Source organism: Microtus pennsylvanicus, chromosome 16 (genome assembly GCF_037038515.1).
Source record: "Microtus pennsylvanicus isolate mMicPen1 chromosome 16, mMicPen1.hap1, whole genome shotgun sequence".
Lineage (NCBI taxonomy): Eukaryota > Metazoa > Chordata > Mammalia > Rodentia > Cricetidae > Microtus > Microtus pennsylvanicus.
Window position 1 is genome coordinate 43,546,451 of NC_134594.1, and position 24,135 is coordinate 43,570,585.

The following is a 24,135-nucleotide window of genomic DNA, read 5'->3' on the forward strand; positions in this document are numbered from 1 at the left end:
TTTACATACAACATCACAGACATGGTCCGCAAAACAAATCATTGGCAAGACAAACGTACTAAATTTAAAACTTCTGTCAAGTGAATGAGAAGACAGGCTGGAGAAAAAAACATTTGCAAAAGATATACCTAATAAAGGATTGCTATCCAAAATAAAGATGCCTTAAAATTTGATAAGAAATCAAGCGTGAGAGGAACGTGGTGGCTCACGTCTTTCATCCCAGTGCTTGGGAAGAAGAACCAGACAGAGGTCTGTGAATTCGAAGTCAGTCTGGTCTGCATAGCGAGTTCTAGGCCAGCTATCACTACATAGAGAGACTTTGACAAAGGAAAGGAAAGGAAAAAGGAAAAAGGAAAGGAAAGGAAAAAGAAAAGCACGAGGCTGGAGAGATTGCTCAGTGGTTCTTGCAGAGAACCTGAGTTCAGTCCTCAGTACCCACAGGGTGACTCACAACCATCTACAACTCCGGTTCCCATTCACCAGGCATGCACACACGCAGACGAACATTTATGCACACAAAATCAGATAAATAGAAAAAACTTTAAAGCGTTTAAAAGAAAGCATGATTAAAAAGTAGACAAGAAGTTTGAATAGGTACCTCACAACAACAGGGATTCAGGTAGCTGAAAAGGTGGCCCACAAGTTCAAGATAGTCTTGAGCCTTAGCCTGGTCTACACAGTGTGTTCCAGGTCAGCCAGGGCAACAGGTGAAACACTGTCTCAAAAAACAAAACAAAGGGGAAACCCAGAAAAAAAAACGCAAATCCAGTAAGGTGTGAACGTATATTATCTACTAGCGTAGACAAAATCTAGAACATACCCCGTCCAATGTCGGCTCTCATGCATTACTGGAGACAGAGCCACTTTGGGAGCCAGCCTAGCATCTCCTTACCAACTGGAGCACACCCTTCTCGTACGACTAGCAACTGAGCTCCTACTATTTAACCGAATGAGATGAAACACACATGCAAAGCTCTGCCGACAGACGCTTACAGAAGCTTCACTGATAAACTTCAAACTCTTGGAAGCAACTGAGCTGTTCATTAGGTAAGGAAACAACTAATGATTTGGAACTAAAAAGAAATGAGCTATCGGGCCATGGACGGACAAGGATTAACTTTCAATGGATGCTGAAAAGGTTGTCTGTTGTGTGATTCTAACCAAACGTTCTGGAAAAGATTCTTGCGGTTCAGAAGAGAAGATGGGACATACAGATAAAGCCGATTTCTAGGGTGCTGAAACTATAATAAATCTCATCTGTCAAAACAAACAGTATCTCCATGAAGAGTGAACCCAGATTTAAATGAATGACTCTGGGTGACAAGGTGTCACTAGGCACAGCACTAACCACCATGTGAGGGAGGCTCTGGGTGTGTGGAGACGGGGCACGACAGGAACTCCCTACGTCCTCCTCAGTGTGGCCCTGGTAAAGGAGGTCACCACCAGAGCTGGCTGCTCACTGCTCAGCACCCTCCCGGCTTCTGTTAATAATGTAACAACAGGACAGGCTAAACCAGAGTCTGACTCACAACAGGAATGAGAACAAGAGAGCCAGGAAGTGGGGAGCAGTCCAGCAGGCACCCAAGCTCAGCACAGGAAACTGAGCAGAAATGCTTCAGCAGCTGCCCAATGGCTAACTTGCAGACTGCAGGATGAAGCAGCCCCGTTTTCTGTTCGGGATGCCAACACGTCACTCCGGACTAGATTACATACGGCGACTAACAAGTGTTGTTTTACCCAGCTATCACCAAGGCTTATCAAAACAAGACCCAGACAGAAGCTTCTGTCAGCTGTCCGCTTCTGTGAATCCCCTGTATCTGCTCTGCTCCGATTCCCGCCTAGGAATAGATGTATCCTAGGATGAAAAGTTCTTGAAACTTGTGGCATGAAATTACCACAGCGTTCGTTCCTTCAGTCAGTCTCGCATTACATCCCCAAATCAGAGTCATCCACCACTGGAAATTACCTACCAATCAGTCAAAGAAAACTCCTTATTGCAAATACAACATGCATGAAGGCCAGACCTTGTGACCCGTTTGAGAAAGAGTCACACCCAGCAGGATTGTAACACTCGTCATGAACACAAGATGACCAGCTGTCTGCTCTCGGGCTGCGGTTCCCACTTGTTTGCCTGTGTTCTACTTTGTTTCTCTACCCACTTTATCCAGCCTTCCCAAGAGACGCATTCCCCATTAAGTGGAATGTTTTTCACAGCTTCCGTGTGCAGAACACAGTGGAAGACACTCCCCACACCTGGAACCTACACGAACGCTTTCTTTTAATGGCCTTTTACAAAAGTCTTCAGAATTCTGCTGTTCGCCACCTTAGTATTTCTGTGTCTCTTCTTGCATCCCCTACTGACTATCCTCGGTACCACAGTCCGCTTATCCTCGTGACTCAGCTTGCTAAAGGATACTAAGCTACTTCAGTTTATGGATCTTCCTTTCTAAATGGTCTTCATATACCGACTGGCCCCACCCATGTTGCTGATCATGGTGTGGTCTGTTTTGGGGGCTCGGGTGGCCCACTCTCAGCATCGGCTCCACCTGAGCTCCCCCAGCCCCCATCCTGTATGGTACAGTTTCTTCTGAACTCAAACTTGCAGATCTGAAACTGCAGAGCACAATCGGTTCTCAAGTGTTTATCTCGGTTCCTCTTCGCTCCGGCGACGAGGCGAGGCCAACTTCTCCTGTTTCTTATACACAGCTGGCAAATGTTCCCAAGACACCTCAGGAACAATTCTGTCTTATTCAATTTTTCAGGAAAATATGAAAAATCAAAAACCAGCAGTAGCTTTGCTACAATTACATTTAAAGAAAAGAGGTTGGAAACGATTTATTTGAGAACTATACCACATACCCAGCATGCTGTAAATTTACCAGATTTCAATTGAGTTTTAAGAAGAAATTCTTTAGTGGCAAACCATTTAAGAGACAGAATTTTGTTGATATGGATTCTGAAAATCCATAAACCTTTTGTCCTTAGAGAAACAAAGGAAGATGGAAGAGAAGATACAGAAGAGAGTTTCTACCTGTAAACCACAGTGAGACACCAAAATGCACCTTTCTCCACTGGGCCTATGCTACCTATGTATACCACGTGACCATTGTACTTACTGGATTTTCCCTTTTTCATATGATTGGAAAAACACGAGGAGGCAAAAACAAACACATAAAAAGCTGCAGCTTATCAAGATGAATAAGATCAAATAAGATCCGAAACTACTGACTTAAGGTGCACAGGAACAAGAACGGAGCTGGATGTCACTCTGACAGCCACATGACTTGAGCAAACAGAAACCAATGAGCAGTTTGGGGCCAGGTCCCAACTGTGCAAGCTACTGTCAATAATTTATAAGCACTCTTGGGGCTAGCCAGGGCTCAAAAATGAATTCTGGAAACCAGTGCAATACTGTAAGTAACATACACACACACACAATTTGTCTGTGTGGCTCTCAAGCATCGCATCACACACACACACACACACACACACACACACACACACACACACACACACACACACACACACACACCATGGCACCCATCACCTATCTGGAAGTCAGAGGACAATCTCTGGGAGTCGGGGCTCCTCTTACACTGTGTGACTGCTACAGAATTCTCGGAAGCACCTTCATCTGCTGAGCCATCTTACCAGCCCACACAGACATATTTAAGATTGTAGGAAGGGAAAGAGAGCGGATGAGGCAACTGGTCTGACCTGAAATGAATTCCTACGAATTTCAAACACCTTCCCAGAGGGTCAAGACACTTGTATTCTGGAGGCCAGCCAAACTGCCCCTGGAAGAAACAAACCTGGCCACTGAGCCACCAAGTTCCCCTGACCACTGAGACAGCCAAGAAGACAGCACGTTTGTGCTCACTGTGGATGTCAGGGCCAACAAGTGCTCAATGGACTGCATGCAGCAGCTCAGCATGGATGGGATCAACGTCAGATCAATGGATGGAGAGAAGACATGGGTTCGACTGGCTCCCGACTACAATGGTCCTCCAGGTACTGCCAACCAAACTGGGACCAACCGAGTCCAGCTAGACAGTTCTAAAGACACTTATCGTTTCTACCATAAAAAGTCTTCTCTGAACAAGACTCAGCTACAAAAGACAAGTCTTTAAACCTTCCGGCACAAGGAATGAAATTCTGAGATAAAAATCAAGGGGGAAAATGAGCTGCAAAGTGTTCTATTATGTGTAAAGTCGTGCCTAGGTGAAAACTACCAAAAGCAAGTGTACCAAAACAGAAAATTTATTTTAAGTTTGAGAAGCAACAGAGAAGAAACACCGGCTCACACAAAGCTTTTTTTTTTTTTTAAACACATTTTAAAGAAAGAAATTGGCACTAACCAAGTTATTTTATGTGGACAGCCTCCCCAAGTAAGAACTGGGGGATTTGGAATTCTAGAAGGACAAAGAAACAGAAGACAGAAGGTGTTGATGCTGCAGCTCAAAACCCCCCGAGAAGACTTTTTCAAACAGTCTGGGGCTAACCCACAGCTTAGCAGGAGTGAGGCTCAGAAAGCCAGTCTGGCCCGTGGCTACAGCTTCGGCTTTGGACTCTCCTCCCCCACCGCTCGACTCTTTCTTGGTAAGATGCAGACAAGAACGCACACAAGAAGTGACATCCTCAGAGACGTCCCACTTCATTCTGCGAACAGATTCCTTCTGTTGGGCAGAGAGCACGTGAGCCACACTTGGGAAATGACCGCTCTCCAGTGAGCTTGTGTCTGGTAGCAGGCTACTTAACCATTTCATGAAGTCGTACTAAGACAAAGATTTCTGCAAGACAGAAACTACATTCTAGTTGGGTGCGGCAGTTAACCCTAGTTAAACCCGGCCTGGGCCCATCCAGGAAGACCTGTCTCAAACATGTACCTTCATTTCTTTTAGCTCAACCAATAAATATAACAATTTATATGGGATAAGTAGTTTGTGAAAGCTGATAATTTGAGAAATGTTACTTTTTGTCAAGATTCTACTGTTTTATTTTTATGTAGGTGCACCATGAGGGTACTGGGTTCTCTGGAACTGGAGTGAAGAGCCCTCTGAGGACTATGTGGGTGCTGGGAACCAAGCCCGTATCCTCTGTGAGAGCAGCCCATGCTGTTAGCCACCATCACTGCAGCCCAGGGCATTCTCAAGTAAAATTCCTAAGTCCGTTTAGAAACTCACAAGAACTGGAGTTTCGCCTTCGGCTTTCAACCTAAGATTCTGGGATGAAATGCAATTTTCACAGTTTCTATTTCACTTTTCTTCCTTTTGTCTTTCTGGATACACAGTAATTAAGTTCTCCTACTAGGGAAATTAATTCTTCCAAAGTAGCTAAAGGGGCTGGAGAGAGGGCTCAAACGGTTAAGAGCACTGGTTGCTCTTCCAAAGGACTGGGACTTAATTCCAACACCGACATGGTTTCTCACAATCATCTGTAACTCCAGTTCCAGAGGATCTGATGTCCTCCTCTGGCCTCCACAGGCACCAGGCATGTAAGTGATGTACATACAAGTAGGTAAAACACCCACACATGTAACTAAATAAATCTAAACAAACAAACAAACAAAAAGGTACATGAAGTAACCAGGAAGAATATAAGTAAAGCAGGTCCAACTGTGTTCCTCATGACTTCACTCCAAAAGTGAGTTGGTCATGACACACCCTTCTCATGAAAGTCTTTAGTCAGAGTACCCTGCCTCAGCATCCTGCGCCTCAGCACCCTGCCTCAGCAGTGACCACCAAGCAGAAGAACTCCAGTCCTAGCTCCGTCCTCTGCACGCTCGGGTACTCCTAGCTTTAACTCTGACCTTCTAAGTGCAAGCAGTGTGGTTCAAGATTCCAGATGAGGCCACAACTACACGTTAGCTACAGAAGAGGAAGGCAAGATGGTAACGGAGTACCTGAGCCTACGTCTTTTCTACAAAAGGACTTGTTTCTGCAAACTACCGATAACCATATTTCTCTTATGCAAAGCATTTTTGAAAACAATTCATTATTTCAAATAAAACTTCTTAGAGTCCGGCTGAAGCCAGTATTTCCCGGACTGCAAGAGAACTAAGCTTCAAACCTGTGGTTGAGCCCTGCAGCTTCCGCTCCCCTTCCTCCTCTGGTGCATTTTGGAATCTTTGCGCACACGAGTGTCTTGAAAACCCTCCCGGCACCAGAAGTGGCATCCGTCGCACATCTGGCCGACTCCTGTTGGCCTGCTGGCCGGTTTGTAGCTTTTGCTGTGCCACCACACATCTCCTGAGAGGCTTAGACGCTCGTCAGTTGCTCCTGACCACCAGCGTGGACGGTCACTCTTGAAGGTCCGCTGCTGTCTGAGGGATATTCCACAGTGACCAGCAACAGCTCCAGAGTAAAGATCATTTCACCTCTGCACAGCATGTGAGACAGGCTACTACTAACTTCCTCCTTTAGAAGCTTAGAAAAAAAAGGTTCATTCATCATACATGAGGCCCGGGATGACTTCCGGAAGCAGGCGTATTCATTACGTTATAAAACGTGCTCTCAGTAAACCTATAATATATAAAGCAGCCCAGCACAAATCTCTCCCTACTTTTCCTGAGCCTGGAGTCAGCAAACTCAACAGGTCCTGTAAGTTGCTCTGACTCACACCATCTGCAGCCCCAGCTGAATTTATACAGCCCTCCCTCTACGAGTCACGAGTCACGAGACCAGCTCGCGTGGCTCTGGGCAAACCTTCAGCTGCAAGGTTGCTCTGACATTGGCCACACCACTCTCTTAATGGTTCTCACGTGAGGAAGAGTCAGCTGACACTCCCTACCCCACAACCTTGTGAAACCACCCACAGCCAGTGAGGGATGGCTACCCACAAGAGCCAAAATGGAGATCTTCAGATACGTAGTCATGAGTGGGACAGGAAGCAGAGCAGGGCATGTTCCTGCCATCATATGAGTGAGGGTGGGGGAGAATAATGAGAGACCACTAACACGAGAAAGCCTCCTCACTCTTGCATATTCAAGCGGAGAAAGCCCCAGTCACCAGAACAGGAGAACAGCTCTGGCTTCTGCCATCAACATGGCTTACCTGGTTATGAGAATGTTGTGAGATAAATTTGAGTCTCTGGAGAAAAGGTGTTCCTTTCAGAATAAAAACCCCATGGCCTCAAAACACAGACCAAGTCTAGAAAACAAGTATACAAATGACAGCAATTCCTTTTCCCTGGAATTTGGCTGAAGAAAATACTACTGGCTCCATCCCCAGAGTCTAGGGAACCCTTTGTTGGTTCTGTGCTCTTAGTCTAAAGCATATCTTTTTGCTGTTGTTGTTGTTTTGTTTTTTTGTTGTTTGTCTGTGTTTCGGACAGGATTTCTCAGCCCTTGCTGTCCTGGAACCAGCTCTTGTAGACCAGGCTGGCCTTGAACTCACAAAGATCTGCCTGCCTCTGCCTCCAGAGTAAGGGGATAAATTGAAGGCAGGCACTGTCATTGCCTGGCTTAAATGCATCTTCACGCAAGTGGTTACATTTCACTCCACTAATGGAAAACTAATGCCAGGCATCGGCCTCAGTGGCCTTCAGACACTTTACAGGGCTGTTCCTGAGACAGGAAGCCCTCCTAAAATGAACCAAAAAAAAAAAAAAAAAAAAAGGAGATTCCCCCAAGTGATCAAGATTGCAACACACCTATGACAGTGAATCTTTGTGGCGATTGCTACACCGATGGTATCAAGATAGGCCCAGTTTTCCAGGAAGCTTACATCCTTCTTACAGGGCACAATCTGGTCATGGGTTCTTCCTTCCTTTAAACCATCTAAAACGACTTTCAACAGAGAATAGCCAAATATTATTCAAATCACTCCAGTTCAAAAGATAACAGCCCACTACAGACCAAGTCTGCACCTCCCAGCCACGTGATATTTAGACTAAACTTATTGGGTAGATGAAAAGACAGTCTTACCGCCCCACCCCTCCCACCCCCCCCAAAAAAAGGCTTGCAACTTCAATCTCACAGCTGGTGCTGGTGGCATACACCTTTTTAATTCCAGTAATCAGGAGAGCTCTGAGTTCAAGGCTAGCTTAGTCTACAGGTCTTGGTTTCAGGACAGCCGGGGTTACAAAACACACCAACACACACACACTTCAATCTCTACCAGATATTTACCTAGAATCTAAGATCATAAAACATTTTAAAAACGAGTATTAAGCTAGAACGCAGAGGCTTTATACATGCTAAGCAACGATTCCACCAGAGCTATAAACCCCCAGCTCTGCCACAGCCATGAAATCTCTCAACATCTCTTAGACCCATAACTTAGAAGTTTAGCCACAAAAGTAGTATTCTCAAAGTAATTCGAGATAATAAAATACATATATTTTACCCCTTACCCAAGGAGTATATATAATAATGTAAAACAACAGATGAAAAAAAAAAGATTCTAGCCTAGTGGTGCACGCCTTTAATCTCAGCACTCAAGGAGGCAGAGGCTGGCGGATCTCTGTGAGTTCAGGCCAGTCTGGTCTACAAGAGCTAGTTCCAGGATAGGCTCCAGAGCTACAGAGAAACCCTGTCTTGAAAAACAAAAACAAAATAAAAAATTTAAAAGAAAAAGTGCTCCCAAGTGACACGTGGATAAAATAAGATCTGCTACATTTGGATGGGATTCCCTTAAACAGAAACTAACCACACACCTAAGAATCACTTCCTTAAGAAGAAACTGCACCCTCCCCACAGGAGTCTTCCTGATGACCCAGGCCTTTGTTCTGAGTTCTTTTACAAAAATGTTAAGCACACGTTTAATGACTAATGCATGCTTATTTTCCTAGAATACCTGTGTTTTAGGATGCTAAATAGACTATAAACTCTTAGATAGAAAAACTAGGTCTTGTTATTCTTTGAACTACAGAGAGATTTTACATCTGGTAGATGCCCACTAGATGCTTCTGACCGGCTTAATAAGCACTCCATATTTGCATTAAAGCTCTCACACAATGTACCTGCAGAGAAATAGTATATCTCTGTGGCAGTCTGATGTCCAGCCCGGGAGATGGGGGCTTCAATGCTATAATGTACATCCTCCCCCTACTGCAGCCAAGTTCCGGCAGAGACTTCAGGGTCCTGTCACGCCAGTCAATACGATTCAAATCATGCATTACGAGAAAGAACACAACACCAAAACTTGCAAAAATGTGAAAGTGACATTTCCTTTGTTACTATGCTCCTTAATCTTTAATTCTATAGTTCAAAATCTAATAAAATAAGAATATAAAATAAATAAAATACAAAACCACATTATCGTACTTAAATTGGAAGTCTCTTTTCTACCCCTTACATTTAAATAAGAGTTTGAGTTCCTGCAGTAAAGGAAAAACAGCTGTATCACCACCACCATGTTTCTGCGACACGAGAGCGCTCCCAGGGTAGACTGAGGGAAGAAAAGGTATACTTACATCTTCTGAGCCCTACGCTGCTGTTTTTAAAATCCCACCTAAGCAGGCACGACAGTGCTGGGAACCCTATTCTGAAATACTAAAAACACATAATTATCTCCAACATGATTTGTAGTCCTAGTCACGGTGGACTTCTATACTTTCTCCCACAAAGTGTGTCCACACATTATGGAAAACAAAGTCACCTAAGGCTCCACTTGAGGAACTGATCTTCAGTCACTGAACAGACCCCCAGGCCAGCGGCCGCTCAGTTCCGTGCCTAGAGCCTCTGCTGACACCAGGGGCTCGGCCACAGCACAGCAAACATCTGGAGATGTTAAGAGCCAGGTGCGATGAAGCTGGAGAGGAGTGGACTACAGGTTCAAGTGTCTGGTAGTGGGGCTGAAACCAGGACCTCACAAACGCTAGATTTGTGCTCTACCCCTGAACACAGTCAGTCCCAGGCTCTCAACTGTTTAAGCAGCTGTTGTGATGTTTCCATTCACAAATCCTAGGCGCTGAAACTGTACTACAGAACGGCAAGTTTGTATCAATGAACAACAAGGAACGTTGCTACTACTCAGATAGCAAATGTACTTAATGTGCTTGCCCAGCGCTCATCACCCACAACACTGCTTCCTGTTATGCAGACTCCTCTAGAAACCACTCAGCACACTGCTGCAGGACCACCTCCGCTCCAAGACAGGACAGCAGAGGGAAGGGGTCTCCCTGCTACCTGCAGAGTTAGGAGAATGAAGGACAGGAAGGTTGCATTTTGTATCTCATTTTTACACTGCACAAGTAGAGGTGGAGGAAGGAGGAAATGAAGGAGGGAGAAAGGGAGGGAGGAAGGGAGAGGGACTGACCCAAAGCTTACAGTGCATCAGTGGCCGGGCCATGGCTTCAAATGCAGGCCCCCTTGCTCTTGGGAGAGCACTGGGTCAGTCATGAGCACCCTCACGCCGTTCTGTCAAGAGGTGCCCACCCGGATGTGGCCGTCTGTACACACCAGATATCACCACATTGAGTCAAATTCTTTTCCTACCATCTTGAACCCTTGGTCACTTAGGCTGCTTGGATTCTAATTTAGCACTGAGGGCAAGTCATATGCTCTGTGGGTGACTAAGTCTCTTGCCAGACACCTGGCCATGAACCCTGCCCTGTTCCCATGTAAACATTCCCTGTGCAGGAGCCAAGCAGACCACAGAATGCCAGCAGGGCTGCTGCTGGACATGGCCAGCCTGGCATTCAGGGGGTGGCTGGGGTGCAGGATCCACTGCTCTCTCCCTCCACCCCACTGCAAACCAAGTTAGCTTAAACGTACACTAGAAGCCAACCGGCTTTACAGCTTCCACTTCAGACAGGTACACTCTCAATGTTTTCCCTAGTTCTAAGCACACCTATAATAAACTCGTGCACAGCACTATCAAACCTGGGGGTCATTCCCTGTCATGATTTTCTTTCTAAGTTACATGAAAAAAAAAATGCAATGATCTATGGTTCCTAAAGCTGTGCTTGATGTATGTGCCTGGGACTCTAGCATTCTGAGAGCTAAGGAAGAAGACTGAGTTCTAGTCCAGACTGAGCTACGTAATGAGTTCAGATCAGTTTGGGCTACACAGTGAACTCCAGGACAGCCTGGGCTACACAGCTACCTACGAAGACCCAGTCTTAAAGAGCTCACAGAAAGGGTGCTGCGTTGTTCCTCCCTAGGATCTATGTTACTTTCTACACACACACACACACACACACACACACACCCGTCTCCATACTCCAAAGAGCAGCCATCAAAGGCACTCAATAACATAGAAACCCTCTTCTTCAAAACACTGAATATGAAGAGCAAGACCCGAAGTGACACTTCCAAACAAGAAGTAAGTATCAGGACATCTTGGAGGAGCCAGACTGATACTACCTTTTCCTTTTCTTTACGTATTCTCTATATCTCCAATAATGTGTGGTTATTATTTACAATTAGACAAAACGACTTTAAAAAAAATTTTTTTCCCATTAATGATCCCTTGATTTCTTGCTTTTATAGGTCTTACTGCACGGGGATGAACCAGAGCCAATGAAATCGCACAGACAGCTAAGCAGACAAACCATTATCAAACATTTAAACAGCACTTGCCCTGTCAAGGGCACAATTGTGCCCACACTGTTTTTTCCCCCTTGATAACTGCTGTCATTAATATTTATTTAAGTCAGCCAACGGTGTAGCGACGCAGCTAAAAACAAAACTCCAGAATTCCTTTCTTTTGGAGGCTTTAATGCAACACACGCAGGGGGGGAAACTGTTGAATTATAATTACCGATCGTGTGCGCCTGCAGGTGTGGGGAGCAATGTGTGTGAAGGTCGAAGGACAACTTTCTCTCCCTTCTGCCACGTGGGCTCCAGGGATCACACTCGGGTCCGCGGGCTTAGTGACAAGGACCTTTACCCTCTGAGCCATCTCCCTGTCCTGGGAAATTGTTAAACTCTCACATAACTTTAAAAAGACAGCCAGCTATTCAAGGTTCTCTGAGGAAGTACCTCTCTGCTGGCAGCAGAGGAGCGGGGAGAAGGCTGCAGGTTCCCGGCCTAACACATGAAGCAGCAGCCCGGGGAAGAGCTGCCTTAAAGCTCTGCTCATTCTCACGCTTTATTACAAGTGAGGGCTGTGAAGAGGCTGTCCCAAGAGTGCAGTGTCACTGTACCCAAGAGGTACTGTCTGAGAAAAATAACGAGCCCTCTCTGCAAGACTCTCAAGGGGTTTTGTTTTGTTTTTGTTTTTCCTTTAAGGTCCAGCATCAGAGACTTCAAGCTACAGACTCTCTTCCTTATATATGATTTTGAAACCTATTCCTCTGTTTGGGTAAAATTAACAGCCATACACTTATTTTGAGTTTCTATACAGTTAGGCTAAAGAGAGAGCTTTCTGGTTAAAAAGTCCTTTTCTTGCTGGTGGTGGTGGTGGCGCATACCTTTAATCCCAGCACTAGAAAGGCAGAAGGCAGGTGGATATCTGTGAGTTCAAGGCTAGGCTGGTCTATAGAGCAAGTTCTGGGACAAGCCCCAAAGCTACAGAGAAACCCTGTCTCGAAAAAACAAACCAAAGAAAACAAAACAAAAAAACAACACAAACAAAAACCCCACTTGTTCTTGCAGAGGCCCTACCCACATGGCGGCTCATGACCAGTGTCGGGATTCGGTGCCCTCTTTCTGCCCAGGCACACACATGGTGCAAAGACATACATTTGAACAAAACAGTCATACACATAAGGTACATAGATAAAGACTACAGACCATGAGAAAACATTAGCAACAAAGATCACAGAACTTTTAAAGTTTAACTCTGATGTCTGCAGGCCACCACAAGCACTTGGACCTCGGCAAAGGCATCGATGGTCCAGGCAGTTCTGTTTAGAAAGCTGGAAGCTAAGCGATTGCTGGGTTGAGGCCATCCTGTCTGGAATCATTCCCAGGTCTTTCGTTCCCTGAAAACCACGTGAGCAGGGCACACGGTTGCAAGTACACGGCATTCTGAAGAGCAGCTGCAGAAATATAGTCCAGGTTGGCCTCCAATGTCCTTTAGCCAAGGATGACTCAATTTCTGGTCCTTATGCTTCCACCTCCCAAGTGTTCAGAGTCCAGGTATGTGGCTCCATGGTCAGTGCTACGATTATTCTTATCAGAATTTTACCCCTTGGGGAGAGCATGTTTGGAAACGCACCTAGCAGAGAATGCTACAGAACCCTCTTCGCTTTCTCTTGGATGCTCCTTACCAAGCAGAGCTCTCTAGATGGCCAGGGTCATTAGGGGACTGAGAAGCATCGATTCACTCACTTTGTCCACAGCTGAGTGCCAGTCACGCAGGCCCATCAGCGAGACCCTCCGTGGCGAGCCTTATTTTTCACAACCCCCTGCGCTCCCTCCTAGGCCTTGTGCCACACACACCTGTCCCACATCAGACTGGTTCCCGGGACCCCCTAGAAAACAGACCTTTTGTAAAAAAGACCCCTCTTATATTTAAAACTTTGGGGCAAGGGATGGCCCTCAGGGCCTTGCTGGTGTTCGGCCAGAGTTCTACAGTCAGATTCTGAATGTGTTTGGTTTACTTCTTGTTTTTCTTTTGGCTTTTTGAGACAAAGTCTCATATATCCCAGAACTTGCTATATAGCCAAAGATGCCCCAAATTCCTGAGCCTCCTGCCTTCCACCTCCCAGGTGCATGCCACAATGCCTACTAATATACATTAAGTGTTGATTAAGGGACTCACTATGTAGTCCAGGCTGGCTACATAAGACCTTATCTCAAAACTAACTAAATATCTGTTAAAACATGGTTCTCTCCTGTCCTCTTTCCAGTTTAGATTGATGGGTAACTACCATGATTTATATCATAACAGAACTAAAATTTAAAACTTCCCACGTAACAAATACATCACTAATTAAGAAAGACTCAATATTAAGTTCTAATAGCCAAAAAAAAAGCCTACATCTGCTGCTTAAGGATATGCAGAAATCAATTTATGAGAAGAGAAAGAGAGGAAAAGGATGCTGAGCTGTGAGTCAGCAGACACATCTCTGAGTAAGTACCTCATGGTAAGCCCGAGTACCAGGAACGCAGGAGACATCGGAGCAAGCAAGGGGGTCACCATCAGCTGGGGCCCTGCTAGCCACACCAGGAACAGAATGTAGGCTGGCAGGCAAGCTACACCTAGTTCTGGCCCAGTTCCTCACTGCCCATGTGACCTGGGAAAAGCACTCAGTCATTCTAAGTCTCCACAGCTGCTGCCTCAACTCACCTCATTTCCCAGGGCTGCGGGAGTGTGTGACGTGAGCCGCTGAGAATCCCTCGGAAAACCTACGCAGCTCTAGACAGATGGGAAGTTCTGTCCGTCTGTGTGCACGAGGCCAGGAGCACTAACTGTTTTCTATGATGACAGCATGCGAGTCACAAAGCCAAGAGAAAACAACTGGCCGCAACATCTGGCAAAGGATTTTACTATAACCAGCCACCGCCTCACTTCAATCCCAACCTCTCGAAATGCAGCCGGGTCTCTGGAATCTCCAAGAAATTACACAATCTAAGATAGGCTCTGCAAAGTCCACAGTGAACAGTAAACGGGAGAGCAAATCAATACGAGCTAGAAAATTCTAACTACGAAATAATTAGCTGCAAGTTAATTGTCTCATCCACTCACGATGACCCCTTTAGACCGCCTATCCCCCTAATCACAGCACCCCAAATCCTCTTTGTAAAACACCTCCCGTGTAACTTTCCAAGCCAGACCTTGTACGCTCACTCAGCAACAAACCGGTCATCCGTTCCCTAAGAATTTCCCACAATGCCCGGTTCTGAAAAAATTGCTCCGGCATCCACTGAAGACAGACAGAACTCGGAAGGATTTGCTTCTTAGAGTTCGGAACTGCCTTGCTACAAACGGGCTTCAGTCTTCCCCATGGGTGGACCTTAGAGCCATCTTAGTCCCACACTGCCCTGGAGGCATAATTTGGGCAAGACCTTTTTGTTGTAATATGAGCGGCGGCAGGGTTGCGTCCCTAACACCCCAAGCCGCTTGCCCGGCTCGGCTAGCTTATGCCCCGAAATAATTACACAGACACTGTATTCATTTAAACACTGCTTTGGCCCTTAGCTCTAGCCCTTACTGGCTAATTCTCACATATTAATTTAGCCCATTTTTAATCATCTGTGTAGCGCCCCTAGGTGCGCTTACCGGGAAGATTCTAGCCTAAGTCCATCCTGGGTTGGAGCTTCATAGCGTGCGTCTTCCCTGGAGCAGGTAGCATGGCGTCTCTCCTGCGTCTGCTCCGGAGAGCGGAGCTGTGGAGTCTGACCTCACTTCCTCTTCCTCCCGGCATTCTGCTCTGTTTACTCCACCCACCTAAGGGTGGGCCTATCCAATGGGCCTAGCAGTTTCTTTATTGCTTAACCAAGGAAATCAACAGATTGATATATGACACTCCCACATCACTTCCCCTTTTTCTGTTTAAACAAAAAAGGAAGGCTTTAACTTTAACATAGCAAAATTACATATAACAAAACAGTTATCAAGTAAAAGTTACATCAGAAACATTTATACATATAACAAAATTGACCGTAAATCTCTATCAATACAAATTATTCATACCTATATCATTTCCCCCTTTAAATGTAAAAGAACATTTATAAACTATATTTGGGAACATGGGCGCAGTTTTTTCTCTCCAAACTGCTTCCTGCTGAATGGGGGCGTCGTTAATGATTTTAGGGTGTAACCTGTGTGCCAGGTTTATCTCAGTTGGCAGTTGAGCAAGGCAATTTTCTGAAGATGTTCACAGCAACCCTTCAGGAGGACGTGGTCCATCATACCAAATCGGAATAGAAGAAATCCATAGAGTCTCATCCTCTGTGAAAACAAAAGAAGACTCTCTCCAAAGCATCATATCCTTAGACCCAAATTCTGAAATCGTAATACCCTTATATCCATTCTGGTTTAGCTTGGCAGCCCATGTAATGAAATATCTCTCTGTACTTAGCTCCTTCACAGTCAAAAATTTTAAAGAAAACACAATAATACAAAGAATCCAGACTCTCTGTGAATTTTTCATCTTTACGCGGCTTATTTTTACTCTATCACTTTACTTTATTCTGTCTCTTTAAAGACTTTACCTTTTTTTTTTTAACCATTAACTTTATTCTCTATATTCCTTTTCTTCTCTCTCTCAAGCCTACGTACATTCATCCAACAGTGTGACTCGTTTAGTGGTCTGAATCTGTCCTATTGTGAATCTGCAATTTTTTACTATCCAGGAGCACTTTTGATTTACACCTTTAAATCACTAGGCGCTAAGCTGCAACATTTCTAGGTTAACTTTTTGCTTTTTGAGCGCATATCTTTGACCTGGAATAACCCTGTAGACCAGGCTGTCTTTGAACTCTCAGAGATCCGCCTGTCTCTGCCTCCCAGGCATTGGGATTAAAGGCGTGTGCTACTACACCTTGAACTCACAGAGATCTGTTTATCTCTGCCTTCTAAGCACTGGGATTAAAGGCGTGTGCTACCACACCTTGAAGTCACAGAAGTTTGCTTTAAGAATTTTAACTTTTAGTCTGCATATATTTTTAACACACTTTAAACCATTCAGAAATTTTCTGTCTTTGAATCTCTCTTTACTGTATATCTCTCTTTTTCTGATGACAAGAGCCTTTAATTTGCCAAGCAATATCAGTAGGACTAAAGGCGTGGCTTTGCCAGCTAGATCCAGTCCATTCCTTAGCTTTCCAGCCTCATGGCGGAAATACAGGCTGCAAGGTCCCTGCCAGCCAGCGAGCTACAACAGACAACACTCAAATCCTCTCTCGGTAGCCGGCCCTCCTGCCTCAGACAGTCAGAGTTTTCCCTGGCAGGATGGCCCAGAAAGCTGGCATTTTTAAACAGCGCAGCTTTTTTCCTGCTACGGCTGAAAACCGAAAAGCATGCGTTCAGCTTTTCATCAACACCGTTTAAGTGTTTTGTGGCAGGACCTCTTAATGAGCCGCAGGGTTTTGCAGCTAAAGCTGAGTCAGGAAGCCTCTTGGGGCTACCAGGTAGGAGCGGCACTCAGCACTTTAATTCTGAGACTGAGCGTGCAGCACAGAAATTCTTTTCATCCAAGTAACATCCAAATCTGACAGGCAGAGCACTGCGCAGTCTAAAAACACGTCTCTGTATGGCGGCAGGAATCCGCCATGCTCTTCCGCCTGCCTAAGCCTGATTCTGCCTTCTGCCCAGGAGCAGGCGGGGAGCTCTGAGTCATCGCACGGTCTCAGAGCACTCTCCTTCCGGTCCCAAGCGGGAACACAAACATAGTCCAGAGTTTTCACTGGCAGCACAGCCCCAGGAAGCCACACTTTGAAATGACACAGCGTTTTTTCTGCTGCTGTTGCCGAATCAGGAAATCTCTCTACAGCACGCCACCAACAAACAGCAAAAATCTGTGTTAAACTCTCTCTCCCTTATTTTTAAGCCTTCTCAGGTTTTTTAAGTGGGTTTAGTTAGCCACACGTCTGGGCGCCATTTGTTGTAATATGAGCGGCGGCAGGGTTGCGTCCCTAACACCCCAAGCCGCTTGCCCGGCTCGGCTAGCTTATGCCCCGAAATAATTACACAGACACTGTATTCATTTAAACACTGCTTTGGCCCTTAGCTCTAGCCCTTACTGGCTAATTCTCACATATTAATTTAGCCCATTTTTAATCATCTGTGTAGCGCCCCTAGGTGCGCTTACCGGGAAGATTCTAGCCTAAGTCCATCCTGGGTTGGAGCTTCATAGCGTGCGTCTTCCCTGGAGCAGGTAGCATGGCGTCTCTCCTGCGTCTGCTCCGGAGAGCGGAGCTGTGGAGTCTGACCTCACTTCCTCTTCCTCCCGGCATTCTGCTCTGTTTACTCCACCCACCTAAGGGTGGGCCTATCCAATGGGCCTAGCAGTTTCTTTATTGCTTAACCAAGGAAATCAACAGATTGATATATGACACTCCCACACCTTTTGAACCGTGCACAACTGCCATGAGGAATGTATGAAAGCAGTGTCCGCTTCCTGTCGGCACAAATGCCCTGGCTGATGTTCTGAAGAGTGGGTCTCCCCTTCACACCTCACCACACAGCAGAGTGTTAGCCTGTTCTCTTTGAATTCCTGAGCTAGGTAAGGAAATTCCCAACAACATGGACTGCACCTGAAATTGGTTAGTTTTTAGCCCAGGTTGAGTTCAACAATCGTCCTACGTCACTCTCTGGAGCCCAGGGATTACAGCACGTCACCACCCCTGGATGGCTCAGCAGCCACCTTCGTTCACACTAGACAGGGGTTAAGTACTGACAGTCGTGTGTGGTCGTTATGCTGAGCTGTGCGGCACAGATCAGAAATCGCAAGGATGGCAAGTGACTTGCCTGTTTCCCACTTTCAGCCTCCGTCACTGAGATCAGCGAGGAAAAAAAGGAAGCCCAGTCCCCCAGTGAGTAGCACAGGTTTTAACAGCTGAGATGTAGGGTCCGGAGTTACAAGTGACAGCTTGGAGAAGCGGCCTTGGAGAAGCGGCCTGTCTCGCCATCCTACACAAACAGAACTGAGAAGAATCGCTACCTCTATCTGCTGGACCATAATTCGTCGTACGTACACCAGAGTCAAATGCCATGAAAACCAAAACCCTACGACGAGGGAACTGAAAATTGAGCCAGGAGATGACAAACCTAGAAAGTACACATTAATGTCACTCTCCGCAGGGGGAGGGGGCTCTCTCTGCAGCTACACTGTGGAATACCACTTTGACGGTTACAAATACACTGTAGCGAACAGGGGGGCGGACAAGGATTACATTGTTGGTACTTGATCGGGAGTGTGAACTTCCTGTTCACTTGCTAGCTGTACCCTCTGGGAGCACACCAAGTCTCAAATGACAGCCTCTTGTCGGACTCTAGCACAGCTTCTGGAATAACACAGGGCATTTCATAAATTCATAAATATTTGTCCGCAAGAGCTATACCCAAATTTAGCTCTGCTTCCTTTAGGAAGAGAGTCTCTAGACAAAGAGGAAGGCTGGAAAAATCCTTTTCTGTGGGTCTCACTGTCCCTCATCTCCATTAGTGCCCCCAATACTACCACCTTTCACCTATTTTCAGACCTTTCTCTTGTCTCTGACACACTGTAGAGCACGTGGGGCATGAACTGCTGATAACCCACACAGGCAGTCTGAGCAAGGAGGCATCACAACCTGGAAGCTTATGGAACAACAACAGAGAGAAAAGTTAGAGAGAGAGAGAGAGAGAGAGAGAGAGAGAGAGAGAGAGAGAGAGAACTCAGACCAGCAAGGCTGTTCAGCTGGAAAGAAGAGCAAGCCTGGAACCTTGAGGAACCACAGGAAGAAGTAGAGAACCACTTTCCACAAGTTAACCTTTGACATATACACACATTCCACACAAAATAAAATTTAAATAAGAACAAAAAGATAAAGAATGAAAAACATCCTCAATGTAAAAGAAACATCTAAAATCTGGAATGTTTGTGAACACTGAATAAAATAAGGTTACAATGAGAACCAGAAGCCACATTGTCGGTGCTCAGGAGAAAGCACCAATTCTTATTAAAAACAAAACAAAAACACCACCTGGCCTCATTTACTGCTGGCCTGTTCTCTACCTTCCTCTCCAGCCCACACACCTCCCTTCCCTTGGGCTAGGCTTTCAGAAAACTGGTGACATATTATTGTAGTCATGATTCAGTCATAGAAAATCGTCCGTAGCCAGGCGGTGGTGGTGCACGCTTTTAATCCCAGCACTCGGGAGGCAGAGGCAGGCGGATCTCTGTGAGTTCGAGGCCAGCCTGGTCTACAGAGCTAGTTCCAGGACAGGAACCAAAAACTACGGAGAAACCCTGTCTCGTTTGTAGAGACCTGGCCCTGGTGGGCGTGACTACCACCTCAGCACCACAGACCCCCCCCCCCCCCAGCAATGAAGAGTTCAAGGCCAGTCCTGGCTGCTCGGTGAGTAAGGAATTGAAAATGAAGGACTCTGTTGGACAAAGAGGCCTAAATGGCTTATAAGCCATCCCTTGCTGGCCACTATCAGGCCTCCCGGGTCTTCCTCTTGGTATGCAGTCAGTTCCCATCACACTCCTGAAAGAAGAAAGGGGAACAAACTTCCTCAAACCGAGCTCCTGCAGAGCATCTGTTCAGACTTCCAGCCCCAGACTATGAATTAGCAGTCCCAATTAGCAGCCCATAAAAACCAGAGCAACAGGCCATAGGCACAGAAGACCTCTTGCCCTGCCTTTTTCTAACCTGCCTTGTCTGCTAGGAGATAAAACCCTCCTTTCAGATGGGGTCTTGCCCACCCTCAGGAAAAGGAAGCCTAAAGAATCTGGACAGGCCTCAGAGGGGGTGTCCAGTCTGTGAGCATTACGTCATGCCTTTTCCATCACACTTCCACAATGGACCCATGCTTCCGCCATAGTCCTGCAGCAAAACCCACAAGGACACCAGAGAAGGACTGAAAGAGCTTCCAGAAAGATGGACACATGGCGTTTCTCAGAGGATGGCATGTTCCAGAAGGACGCCATAGCTTCCACCTGTCTCCTTGAGTTTTGTGAATGACTCAAGCCCATTAATCAACCCTGCAGAGAGGATTGTGGGAAGCCTGGTGGACAGCCGGTGGGTCAGAACCATAGGTGAAGCCACTTGGGACTGGGACTGGGACTGGGACTGGGACTGGCACCTGCAGGGAGGCATCTTGTGGTTCAGCCCTCAGCCTGTGGGACACGACGCTACTTCCCCATGGATAGCCAATCCCACAGTGTCAAAACTGAATAGAATCCGAACACCTCAGAGGCGCAGACTGCTGCAGAATGCTCCTCAGGAGGGGCTGTTCTCACCCATGCGTGCACACTGCTCTTTTGGGGAATGTGAACTTAGGGGTGGGGGTAGGGAAACTGTCAGGTCCAGTTAGTGACTGACGTCACCTTTTACTTTTCGCTGCTGCGATCCAACACTGAACAAAGACAGCTTGAGGGAAGAAAGGGGTACTGGACTTACACGTTACAATCCATCCTCGAGGGATGCCCAGGCAGGATGAAGCAGACAGCAAAGAGGAAGAGGAATTGCTGCTTTCTTTCCCACCTGCTCTCTCCGTGGCTGGTTCAGCCACCGGTTTTATACAGCCCAGCCTTGCCCAGACTCACTTGCCTAGGAGAGGCACTACCCACAACGGACTGTGGGCCCACCTACCTCAACCAGCACCCAAGAAAAAGCCCCACAGACATGCCCACAGGCCAATCTGATGGACGAAATCGTTGAGTGAGTTCCCTCTTCTCAGGTGTACAACCAAGCTTTGCAGTCAAACTGCTGTAGCTGGAAAACCTGATCAACTCTTCAGCATTTGAGGGTTGCTTTCATTCCTCCAAGAATGGAAGGGCTTCAGACTGAATAACAGAACAAATGAACTCTTATCACACTGCCCTCCTCCGCCAGGTCTCCCACCCCCAAGGGAAGGCACCCTTCTTAGTGAACACCTCCCCAAGCCAGGATTAAGCTGTTCTCCAGGCTCTCCCACCTCCAGTCAAAAGCCATTCATCCACCTGGAGCAGAAGTTCCAGTTACATTGTTTCCGCTCCTGACCAAAGATGACTATCTATGGTGAAGAGGCCTCAGGCCACTACACTGTGGCCTCCCTTCACCTGATTACTAACAAAAAGTGAATGCCAGGAAATCCGGAGAGTGTGGTCCAGAGAGCAGAAGGCTGGAGCCCAGGTGATCATCAGATTAGAGCCAGACTACAATGGTATTAGTTAAGTGTTCTCCTGAGTGCAGCCTGTGGCCTGCGGAACCACGTGTGCCTAAGGAATGCTGCAAATGCTCTCTTTGCTTCCTGCCATCCGAGGAGAAGCTCCTCCCCATGCTCCCATTGCAGCCGGGGCTTACCCAAGCACCTGCAGGCAAATGACCACGGAATGCACCCTTCAAAATAAATCTTTCTAAAGTGAAATTGGCCACAGTGGTACAAAAGTAGCTAATGTGGTGGTCTCTTTAAAGAAAAACAAAACAAAACAAAAAAAAAAACTACGGGGTTTTTTTTTGGTGTGTGTGAGAGACGACAGAGAGGAAGGGTGTGTGTGTGTATGTGTGTGTGTGTGAGAGAGAGAGAGGGAGAGAGAGAGAGAGAAAGAGAGAGAAGGTGGAGAAAGTGGGGGGCGGGGGGCTCAGTTGGTAACACGCCTGTTGCGCAAGCATGATCATCTGAATTTGGATACCCAGCACCCACATAGAAGCCTGACACAATGGTATGCATCTGTAACCTTAGACCTGTGGGGAGCAGGGAATAGTGGATCCCCCACAGCCCGCTAGTTTGCCAGTCTAGCCAATCAGTAAGATTTCCAAGTTCTGGGCTAGATCCTGACCCCTAACCATCATCATAGGTGAAGCCATGATCAGCAGGACAGGCAGCAGGCATGGGGGGATTACTCTTGTAATCCAGGCGCCCTGGAGACTGAGACTGGAGGATTATGATTTCAAGACCAACCCAAGCTACCTACAACACTGCAGAAATAGAAACAAAGAAGGGAGGGACAGGACAAGTCCCAAGCAAAGAACCTTCACAAAGAGGAAAGTCAACACTGTGTCAAGAGCGGAGACGAGCCCGCTACAATAGAATAAGGGACATGAGGGAAGAACACGAGACAGCTGGGGGGGGATGGGGGGATGGGTTGCTCTGTCAATGCCAGAAAGAAGTAAATGCTAACAAAAACGACACAAAAATACAGAGTAATGGCACAGGTGTGATGACAATGAATGGTTTATAATCTAGCATCTGTGACGGGAAGTAGGAGGATCAGGAATTGAACACCATGCTTAGCTATATAGTTCAAGGCTAGCCTGGGCTAAAGACCCTGTCACAAAAGTAACAATCTTCAATGAGTACAGAATGGGAGCTGGGGGAGGGGGACAATAAACTAGCAGAGGCACGATACAGAGATCAGAAGATGTATGTACCAGATATTGCCTTGTCCAGGAGCCAGCTAGTTCTATAACCACCTTGTTCTTGTTAAGCTTGAGCAATGAATCAATGCTAGATTATTTAATTTTTAAAACTTCTTTGTGTTTATTTGCAGGCATACCTGTGTATCACACGCATGCAGTGCCTGCAGAGACCAGAAGAGGCACTGGACCTCAGAAGTCTTGAGTTAAAGAGAGTTTGAAGCCACTACATAGGCGCAGGGAATCGAGCTCGGGTCCTCCGGACGAGCATCCAATGCTTTTAACCACGGAACCAAAGGACCACCTAGAAACCAGAAATTTGGAAGTGCTAAGGGAAAACATTTGAAGATTTAAGTTCAGGCTAGAAATGTGTGAACAGGGCCTCAATAGCACAGGAAATAATCCTCCAAATGAACCAACAGGACTCCACTAAATTAAAAGGCTTCCGCAGAGCAAAAGAAACTACCAATGGAATGAACAGACAAGACAGCCTATAGAATGGAAGAAAATCTATCAGCTATATTTTAGATGGGGGGGATAACTAAATATATACAGAATTACAAAACTTAACTTCCCAAAAGTCAATAAATGAAACACTGAACAGTCTGAAAGAGAAGAAGTACAAACGACACTTCCATGTGCAGTGTGCGGCACCTGACTGCGCTCTATGCGCCACCATACAGTTTGTGACCCAGGCAAGGGGCTGGAGACTGAAACACACAAACACTCTCAGACAGAGAAAGACAGGGACATGGGTCATCCTTGAAGTCAGAATGCCCCAAGAATGCCCCCTTTATTGTGTCCAGGGGCAGCTTATATAGGGATAGCCACGCCCCAGCCAAACCCACCAGAAACCACTCTCCTGCCATCAGGAACTCCTGAGGGTCTCATGCTCAGAGCAGCTGTAGACACTCAGATCAGGAGAAAACAAGTTGTTTACAAGAAATTCAGGATCTGGGGGCTCACAGCTCCCAACATCCGCACACTGGCTCTCTAAAGCAGTTTTACTATGTTTGATTTTACAACTTTTAAAGATATTTTTACTTTTAAAATTAGCTTACAGCCGGGCGGTGGTGGCGCACAGCTTTAATCCCAGCACTCGGGAGGCAGAGGCAGGCAGATCTCTGTGAGTCTGAGACCAGCCTGGTCTACAAGAGCTAGTTCCACGATAGGCTCTAAAACCACAGAGAAACCCTGTCTCGAAAAACCACAAAAATAAAATAAAATTAGCTTGCAAAGTAACAGTTTTCCACAAT

General features: G+C 46.3%; 1 protein-coding gene across 5 annotated transcripts in view; it reads right to left on the reverse strand.

Moving 5' to 3' along the window:
• Window positions 1-24,135, reverse strand: part of Fnip2 (folliculin interacting protein 2) — a 93,358-nt gene that overhangs the window by 55,001 nt on the left and 14,222 nt on the right. The window contains exon 1 of one of the 5 annotated variants that reach the window (XM_075951013.1): window positions 6,070-6,493. The exons of 3 other annotated variants lie outside the window; for them this stretch is intronic. In XM_075951013.1, the coding sequence (XP_075807128.1) occupies window positions 6,070-6,245 (176 nt within the window). In that variant the 5' untranslated portion in view covers window positions 6,246-6,493. Of the gene's footprint in view, window positions 1-6,069; window positions 6,494-24,135 lie in introns of those variants that run through there. One more of the 5 variants, XM_075951015.1, reaches the window with a different exon arrangement.